This window comes from Piliocolobus tephrosceles, chromosome 5 (genome assembly GCF_002776525.5).
Source record: "Piliocolobus tephrosceles isolate RC106 chromosome 5, ASM277652v3, whole genome shotgun sequence".
Lineage (NCBI taxonomy): Eukaryota > Metazoa > Chordata > Mammalia > Primates > Cercopithecidae > Piliocolobus > Piliocolobus tephrosceles.
Window position 1 is genome coordinate 139,523,359 of NC_045438.1, and position 10,408 is coordinate 139,533,766.

The 10,408-nt window shown below is 40.6% G+C and overlaps 1 protein-coding gene across 1 annotated transcript; it reads right to left on the bottom strand.

Annotated features, from left to right (window-relative positions):
• Window positions 1-268: 268 nt before the first annotated feature.
• On the bottom strand, window positions 269-1,213 carry LOC111525963 (olfactory receptor 2H2-like). Its single transcript, XM_023191644.2, has one exon. The coding sequence runs from the start codon at window positions 1,211-1,213 to the stop codon at window positions 269-271; it is 945 nt and encodes a 314-aa protein (XP_023047412.2).
• Between the last annotated feature and the right edge of the window lie 9,195 nt (window positions 1,214-10,408).

Sequence of the window (10,408 nt, forward strand, 5' to 3'; positions counted from 1 at the left end):
CTCCTCCTCTCCCATTCAATTGCATTGTGTCCTTTTCAAGACAGTAGCTATTAAGTATATTAATTTGTATACCATACTGTGTCTAAATCCACAATATGAAGAATTTAAGGCCCAATGAATGATTGATAAAGGGAACTGAAATCTCAACCTGAACAGAACGCAGCTTTTTCTCTCCTACTTTTGGCTTGGGAGGTGTATCTCCAGCTTTTTGTGATGGGGTTGTTCTCTATTCTCAGGTTAAGCAACAGGTAAACATATGTTAACCTCATTAGTTATTCTGGGAATCCCAGGTCCTCCTCCCCAATCTTATTAGTGCTCCCTTTACCTCCTTGTTCCTTAGAGTATAAATGAGGGGATTAAGAGTTGGGGTTACCACAGTGTAGAAAAGAGTGAGAAATTTACCCCATTCATGAGCATAGTGATTTTTTGGTTGAAGGTAGACACCTGTGACAGTGCCATAAAAGAGAGAAACCACAAGAAGGTGAGAGGTGCAGGTGCCAAATGCTTTCTTCTGTCCCACAGTTGACTTAATCCTCAGTACAGCCTTAGCAATAGCACCATAAGAGGAAAGGATAATGATCAAGGGCACCACCAGGAGGATAACACTGGCTGTAGACATCTGAATTTCATTGTAGGTAGTATCAGTACTGGAGAGTTGAATCAGAGCTGGGACTTCACAAACAACATCATCCACCATCTGATGGGAGCAGAAGGGTAACTGGAGGGTGGCAGGGGACTGGATCAGAGACTGGGCCAAGCCAGTCCCCCATGCCAGGATAGCCAGCTGCAGACAAAGTTTTGGGTGTATGATCATGGTATATTGCAGTGGATGACACACTGCTACGTAACGATCCACAGACATGACAACAAGAAGGACACATTCCGTGGCCCCAAGCCACAAAAAAACATAGAGTTGAATGGCACAGCCAATGTAGCTGATGGTCTTTTCTGGGCCCCAGAAGTTAATCAACATCTGTGGAACACAGCTGCTGGTGAAACATAGGTCTACCAAGGAAAGGTTGGAAAGAAAGAAATACATAGGGATGTGGAGTTTTGGATCCTTCAAGGACACAAGAACTATGACCATATTTCCTGCAAAAGTCAAAAAATAAAAAATAAAAATGACCCAAAAAAGTATCTTCTCCAAATGTGGTTTGTTAGAGAAGCCCAGAAGGATGAAATCACTGTGGCTGTCATTGCAAATTATAATCATAGCTACTGGGGCAAATACCTCTCTGGGGAATGTTTCAAAAGTAGTTGCTCAAAAGCCTGTGATGGTTCCACTACAGACAGGAGGAAGGATGGTATATGACTTGTTTGATTCCTCTCTACTCAAGGATAAGATTTTCACCAGCTGTATTTTGGGAAAAAATACAAGATTTAGTAAAGTGCTTTAATCTTTGATATTCATCATTCACTCTCTCTCTTCCTCTTTTACATCTTCCTCATACTTTGTCTCTGATTAAAATTGTTCATTATAAATATTATATAAAATATATGTAAGCACCAGCTAGTAAAAAATCACTTTGCTAAATATTAGATGTGTTCCATCTGTGCTGTCAAAGAGTATACATTTACCACATTTATTACATAGTTCTATTCACTGCATATTATCTTTATAACTCTCTATTTCTTTTGTTCTCTTAGTTCTCTGTGACCTTGTATCTTGATTTATTTCACTGTTTGTCTCCCATCTTTCCTCTCTTTCCTTCCCCTTTTCTCTCCCTGGATATTCTCCCTTTATCTTCTCTTTTTTCTCTCTCATTCTCCTCTTCTCCATTCCTCCTTTTCACTCTGTCTCTTATTGATGAGATTGAATTCTCCCTCAGTCACCTTTATGCTGTGTGATATTAGGAAAAGTGGTTAACATTTTTGTTCTTACCTTAGTTCTTTCCTTAGATTTTCTATTTGGAAAACAGGCGAAATTAAAAACCTACATATGCTTGTTGGAGAAATTAAATGTGAAAACGGGGCAAATACTAAAAAGTGTTCTTGGCACAAAGTAACTGTTCAATGTAAGTTAGCAATAATTATCATGATGATGACACTGTTCAATAGATTGTTTCAGAAACCAAAATTTATTACCAAAGTTTTGCAGAGAGCATGAGTAAAAATAACACTTAGAAAAAAGAAACATTATATTTCTACATGATCTTCTTTGATGAAGAATGATAAAGTATATTAAAGAAAACCAAAAGCTTGAAATTAGATGAAAATATTTAAAATAATTAACAATAATAATTGTGTCAAATAGACCACTCAAGCCATAATTCTAAGGAAAATTATGACATAGTCTGATATTTACTATTATATCATCATACATTGTGGTGAATTCTTAATCACACTTTAATGTAGTTTGAGCAACATGATGGTATATTATGCAATTACATATGTAAAATTTTTACATCAATATATGCTTTTGTTTTTACAAAGCTTGCTGGAGGTTATTTTCTGAATATCCTAGCCCTGCTGTCTCCTATCTTCCAACCATATTCTTACCCACCTATGATATGTCACATTTGACTTTATCAATACACTAGAAGCAAATTCATTTGAAGTTCTCTCAATCAGTAGTTCTCATGCTTAAAGGGTTTTAATCTACAGGTAAACCCACAAGTAAAATGTCACAGGGCATTAAGATGCACTGACCCTCATGGCTTAAATTTCACCATAATTTTACTCACATTTGTCTTTACTATGCTGTGCATTCTAGAACATCTATACATTTTCCTTTTTGTCTGTGTTTTGTGTGTTATTGTTCCTTTATTTTCTTTAGAATTTTTCAAATTAATGATGAAATGTTACCACTTTAGATGTGAATTTGAGTTTGATATTATATTAGAGTAGAAGAGTAGTTTGATGTTTTAAAGAATCTCAGTCTTATAGATTTTTCCATGTCCAGAATCAACCTGCCTCTTATCCCATCCTTTGATTTTCATCCACTTCTTAACCACTAACTACTGATTTCATTTTTTGTCTATTCCAATTGCTTTTCCTTTCCCCATTATCTTTCTTGTATATTATCACCTACAGATCTCTACCTAGCTAGTTTTATATATGTATCCATCTGTATGTCTCATCTCTTCCAGTTCCTTTTAAATTACTAATCATTGAAGGAGATGCATTTTTTTTCCTGGATCAACTATTTGTAAAAGGTCCTTGGTTAGGGGAGAGAGTCTTAGACTAGATGGTTTTTACTATGCAAAATTCAAGAATACTCTTAATCTCTGCTTCTCTTGAGATTATCTTCTTCCTGTAAATATAATTTTTCCTGTGATTTTATTTTAGTTAGCCTCCTCTGCTTTGCAGAACACTATCTGGGGGAGTTCATGGTAAAAGCCAGCACACCTCCATTCCTATGGTTATAAATGTAAAATACAGCATTTCTATCTCACCTTCTAAAGTAGGTGCCTCTAGTACCAGTGTATCACACCTCCTCAGCCCAGCTCTAATTTCAGCAGAGCTGCAAGGGACAGTTGTGTGTGAACTCAGATTCGTCTCACACATACTGACAGTGACCTACCTCAAGTGTGCTGTATACGGCTTCCCTCGGCTCCAAGCCTTGTCTGACACCATGGGAGCCCATTTGGCTTATATACAAGTGCTGCCTAGAAGTACAAAATGCTTAATGACCCTAGGGGAATTCCTCCAACAATGAAGAACTTTAACTAGGAATAAATGGTCCAGCAGCTCTTCCTTCAGGCAAAAACACACTGTGTGCTTTTCAGAAGGTCTTTAGAGAACTGGACTCCCATTACACACAACCTGGCTAATGCATCCCTAAATTACCTTTCTTTCTTAAATGTTTAACTCTTCCTGTTCCCTCACTCGTTCTTCTTGTAATCACCTCCAAAATCACTTACCGGTACTTAATTCCTTATCTTAAGTTCTGCTTTCAGGGGGGGCCTAAATTAAGAGAGTTGGTTCTGAAATGGACCAAGAAATGAGAGTTTTAGAAGAATATTCAGGAAATGAATTACTCATCAGTCAGATTGCAACAGGTCGTCCATTGTTGGGGGTAAATGGAATGCTAGCAACTCTTGGCATGCTTCAATATCACCATTACTCATAGTCTTACCTATTGTGGCTTGGGATGAGGTACAGGTAGAAGGAGGAGCATTGGCTTATATGGTCTTCTAGCCTGTGAAAGTTTTGGAGGTAAAAGTAATTAGATAATTGTCAAGTTGACTGGCTTTCGTTGATTGTTTTGGAAGTCTTGAAGAAAAAGAACAGCATAGTCAAGTAAGCCAACTATCAACCTAGGGCATTGGTGCAAACTAGATTTCTGGGCCCCACGCTCAGAGTTTCTGATTCTGTAGGTCTGGGGCAAGGTCCAAGAATTTTAATTTCTAACAAGGTCCCAAGTGATGTTAATGATAATACAGGTTCACAAACTATACTTTGAGGATCACTAACTTAATAAATGCTATGAAAAGAAAACTTTCATGACAGTATTTAAAGAGATTCGCATTTCCTACAGCCTTAGAGAAGGCTATTGAAAATCAGGCCCAGGACATAATTGTAAGGGTCATAGAGTCACAAAGGAGACAAAATGCACAGGCTCAGTAGACTTTTTATGCTAAAACCAGGGCCCTGGTAGGGAAGGAGTCAGACACTGAGACCTTGATATCTGTATGTTGTACTCCAAAAACAGAAACTTTCAGAATTCTCTGAATCTGCCAAAGTGGCAGAAGCAGTCTTCCCCTTGCTAGAGGAAAGAAGCTCCTGCTTTCCTGGAAACCATGCATAGCATGTTTCTTTCAAGATGATAATCCGTCTCAATATCCTTCACTGCCTTCATCCAACAACTCCTACAAGAAAAAAAAAAAAAAGCTTATTCTAAAATTTCATTGACTGGAATAACATGCATTATCAGTAATCCCTCTTAGAGGGGAAATAGAATGTAAACGCAGATTTGGGAAAGTTTATAGTCATGGGAACTTTCTCCAATGACTTAGAAATTAAACTCCTGGAAAGAAATGCTGGATCCAGTTATAGTATACTGCAGCAATGTCTTACTGAAACTTTAACACAATGATATCCATAGTAACCAAAATAGTGGCTGTAATTTCCTTAACAGGCTATTGAGGTAAGTGTCAGAAGGACCAGAGTTAGTAACTCTAGAGTGCATTAGGTACAAGCAGAGGACCTATCACCTAACTACACTTCACGTGATATCCCAGAGGACATTCCCTTTACAAAAAGAATGGAAAATACACTAGTTAGAGAGGCAAAGTATCTTTCAGGGGCTTAATGCCCTCTGTAGCCCATGGTTGACAATAGAAGATGCTTTCATGGAGCTGAGTTCCCTACTTTCAATATGAATGATACAATTTCATATAAACAGAGTCCAGATGGCAGCTTTCAACTTCCAGAAGCTATCTAGACATAATGAACTGGCTTGAATCAACAACTGGAGGCTAGATAGATATACAGACAGCTAGAAAGTTGCTTGAGTTGTGTCCCTGGAAAAAAAAAAAGTGAAGGTTGGTGAAATGGAAGCTACAATGAAAAAATAATGATCTCTCACTCAGTTTTTTATCAAAGCCAGGTCTCATACCTAGAGACTCTCAATTAAAGAGAAGGGCAAATCCCTTAACTTTGGAATGCCACTGCAAATAAATACAACAAATATTGTACCTAATAGTTCTTCAAAGTGATCTGTGACCATTTACAGAGTAATTGCACAAGAAGAAAGATAAATATTGAGGCTAAAAACTTTGGGACTGTTGAATATAGGGTCCTAGTTGACACAAATGTTGGGGCACATGCCATCATGACCTCTAGTTAGGGTGGGGACTTAGAGAGGAGAAGAGACAAATAATGTCCTGGCCTAAGTTCAGTGAATAGTTAGTTCAGTGGGTCTGTAGACCTACACTACGGTGGTTTCCCTAGTCCCTGGATGTATCATGCAAATAGTTATACTTAAAAGCTGGAGCAAAAAACTCTCACTGAAATTCTGATAGAATAAGAACCAAGGGAAAACCCATACAATTACTCTTCATAAGCCAAGATCAGAAGCAATACTCCTAGAAAAAATGCATAAATTAGTTCGACCTTTGAAATGTAAAGGATGAAGAGTAAAAGGTGACAGCTCCCATCTCCAAAAATCAGAGGTACTATGGCAGGTGAAAGTCCATTGAACACATAGGCCCAGAGCAAAAGAGGGATTTGGAACAAGTACAGGCTAGGTTGAGTGCTGCTGTGTTGGTTGGGTCATACAACAAAGTGTGTATCTAGTGGTGCTAGAGGTATTCGTAAGGTAAAGACTTCACATACTGTCTCTGACAAGAAAAAATAAGAACCACAGTGCAGACACTTGAGTTCTGGACTGGAGGAATGCCTTGTGCAAGAGAAAATTACTTGCACTGAAAAAGCAGCATGTCATCCAGCTTTTTCAGTGCAGTGCAATTCTGACATGGTGAAGACATCAAGTGATTATACAAAATGAGCTTGATATTTTCAGATCCACCAACTCATCTGGTCAGATTAATGCAGCAAAAATCAATCATGTAATTGGAAACTAAACATTTTGGATCAGGCAAAAGCATGTCCAGAAGACATAATTCAATGACATAAACTAGTGATCCAGTCACCCATCACCTATGGCTGCTGTATCAGTTCTACTCTCTCAATTCACACCTATGGCCTCATGAGGTTTTTCAATTGACCAAGTGCTAGGGAAAAATAAAAACCTCAGAACTCTCACAAATGGTCTATAGGACCACAAGTGCTGTAGGTTGTTATAAGCCATAAGCAAATGGATGCTTCATTAGAGTCCAGCTTGGGAGTCACTCTAAAGGGCAGTAGTGAAGGGAAATTCTTTTAGTGGGCATAATTCTACACAGCACACTTGATTGTCTACTTTGAATAGAGAGAGGAATGACCTGAGATATGGATATACATGGGCTTCTGGGCGGAGGTATAGGGCTTGATTTGTTGGTTAGAGGCCTTGACCAAGCTCACAATATCAGAGACAAAAAGGTTTGGTGTAGATGCATGTGAATGGTTCTGTGGGAGAGGGAATGAAGCATGTGGACTTTTTTGATGCATGGTAATGACCACCAGAGAGTGTTTGCCAGAGAAGTGGCACTTCCTAAACAAGTGGATGCCACCTAGTTTTTCAACCAATTCATGTTTTATTCAATGGACCCTTAATGGCGTTGCTGTGGTGGAAAGATGAAGGCTAAGCATAGGCCCAGCAGCACGGACTGTCTTGTACCAAGGCCAGTGAGACTGACACTGCTGAATCCATAACCATTCTCATGCCTAGAAAAGCAGAGTTCAATGCTGAGCTCTTGCTACCATACGAGCCACTGAGGAAACCAGTCAATATGTGGGCAAGCTGATTACATCTAACCCTTTGACCCTGCAGCATGAAGCCATTTCTCCTTAAAGTATTATACTTTTTATAGATACGTATTTGTCTTGCTTGCCTACAGTGCTCTGCTTAGACTACCATGCCTGATTTACCGATATTTGATCCTGCTTAAAATTCCCTCAAACTAGGAATATATTTTATATTGATAGAAGTATGATTCTAGATGTGTAACCATTTGAACCACTGATCCTGAAATATATATATATAAAATGGAGTTTTCCAGGAAGCAGACTCAGGGATGGAGATTAGCATTCAGAAGGTTTATTAGGGAACGTTTTTTGGATCAACATATTTCAAAAGAAAGGGTGGGAAACATGATCGAGGAAAGGAAGTAATGCAAACTACCTACTTTGGAAGTTTGTAATGCAAACTAGCAAAGTTTCACTGAACCCTATAGGAAGTTCTCAATATGAGATGACAATTCATTGATGTTCTGAGCTGAGGCCAAAGGCAAGCCTTAAATCTCCTTGTTGATCAGGATTGAAGACAGATTACATGGAAAAGGGCCATACATTTAGATGAAGCAACTCTGTTTAGCTGAGGCAACCCAGAAAGAAGGATCTCAGCTGAGCCCTATCTACCTGTAGCACATCTAGCAGCTGAAGTAATAATGCCTTCATTCTGAAAGTGGTATCTGAGTAGTGCATTGTAACTTCCAACACTGTCTATTCCTTTAATTTCTCAGATCTACTCCTTTGTATAAGATCTGGTGTGGGGTGGGGGGAGGGGGAGGGATAACATTAGGAGACATACCTAATGTAAATGACGAGTTAATGGGTGCAGCACACCAACATGGCACATGTATACATATGTAACAAACCTGCATGTTGTGCACATGTACCTTAGTACTTAAAGTATTAATTAATTAATTAATTAATTAAAAAAAGATCTGGGAAAAGCTCGTACAGGGCTATCGTGGTCCTCTGTATCTAGAGGAAACTTAGAAGAGGACCACCACTGCGGCTGGTCTTACGTCTTACAAATTATAGTCACCATCTCCTTACTATTCATTCTATGTTGTTCTCACCCTCATCTGGCACCTTTCCTGCTCTCAGTGGTTTACCTGGTGTCATGATCCAGAGGTGTCTGAGCCTCTGATCACAATGGCTTTTTTCAGTTACTCTCATTGCCCTTGGTCATTTACCATCATAATTAAACAAAATATACACTTCCTAGTGTACCTTTTGTACCCCTAGTGGGAACATTTCCCTTTAGAGAGTCAGAACCTCTAAACTCACAGAGCTTATATCTGTGGAGACAAAAAACACAAATTTCTCAAATGAGTTACTGGTAGGGATTCTAAGAAGGGCTGCACCTGCTTTCACCTTTTGGTTTCTAAACCATGCATTTTTCCTAGTGAGGACACAGCACCATAGAAAGATAATTGATTTAAAGTACTGGGTCTTGAAGGATGACATTGCATCTGAGCTGGTATTTCAGGTGCAACTTCAACAGATCCCTCCATGACTCTAATAGATCACTTATAGTAGTGCAATATGTGATGTGGCCAATGGATTCCATGGTCATGAGCCCACTCCTACACTTTCTTTGCCATTAAGTCAGCCCTTTTTTCCGACACAATGGTATGTGGGATCTCCTGCTGCTGCATCAAACATCCTATAAGGCTTCAGACAGTCATGCTGGCTGAGGACTTAAGTTCAGGAATGAAAACCCATGCCTGGAGTATGTGTATCTATTCCTACCAAAAAAACATTGCTACATTCAAAGTAGAAAAAGTCTAGTGTTGAAGGGGGCGGAGCAAGATGGCGGAATAGGAACAGCTCCAGTCTCCATCTCCCAGCGCGAGCGACACAGAAGACCGGTGATTTCTGCATTTTCAACTGAGGTACTGGGGTCATCTCACTCGGGAGTGCCGGACAATCCGTGCGGGTCAGCTGCTGCAGCCCGACCAGCGAGAGCTGAAGCAGGGCGAGGCATCGCCTCACCTGGGAAGCGCAAGGGGGAAGGGAGTCCCTTTTCCTAGCCAGGGGAACTGAGACACACAACACCTGGAAAATCGGGTAACTCCCACCCCAATACTGCGCTATAACACCAGCACACCGGAGAATATATCCCATACCTGGCCGGGAGGGTCCCACGCCCACGGAGCCTCCCTCCTTGCTAACACAGCAGTCTGCGGCAATCTAACCGCAAGGCAGCAGCGAGGCTGGGGGAGGGGCGCCCGCCATCGCTGAGGCTTAAGTAGGTAAATAAAGCCGCTGGGAAGCTCGAACTGGGTGGAGCTCACAGCAGCTCAAGGAAACCTGCCTGTCTCTGTAGACTGCGCCTCTGGGGACAGGGCTCAGCTAAAGGAGCAGAAGCCTGTGCAAACGCGAACGACTCAGTCTGACAGCTTTGAAGAGAGCAGTGGATCTCCCAACACGGAGGTTGAGATCTGAGAAGGGGCAGTCTGCCTGCTCAAGTGGGTCCCTAACCTCTGAGTAGCCTAACTGGGAGACATCCCCCACTAGGGGCAGTCTGACACCCCACACCTCACAGGGTGGAGTACACCCCTGAGAGGAAGCTTCCAAAGCAAGAATCAGACAGGTGCACTCCCTCTTCAGCAATATTCTGTCTTCTGCAACCTCTGCTGCTGATACCCAGGCAAACAGGGTCTGGAGTGGACCTCAAGCAATCTCCAACAGACCTATAGCTGAGGGTCCTGACTGTCAGAAGGAAAACTATCAAACAGGAAGGTCACCTATACCAAAACCCCATCAGTACGTCACCATCATCAAAGACCAGAGACAGATAAAGTCACAAAGATGGGGAAAAAGCAGGGCAGAAAAGCTGGAGATTCAAAAATTAAGAGCGCATTTCCTCCTGCAAAGGAGCACAGCCCATCACCAGCAACGGATCAAAGCTGGTCAGAGAATGATTTTGATGAGATGAGAGAAGAAGGCTTCAGTCCATCAAACCTCTCAGAGCTAAAGGAGGAATTACGTACCCAGCGCAAAGAAACTAAAAATCTTGAAAAAAAAGTGGAAGAATTGACAGCTAGACTAATTAATGCAGAGAAGGTCATAA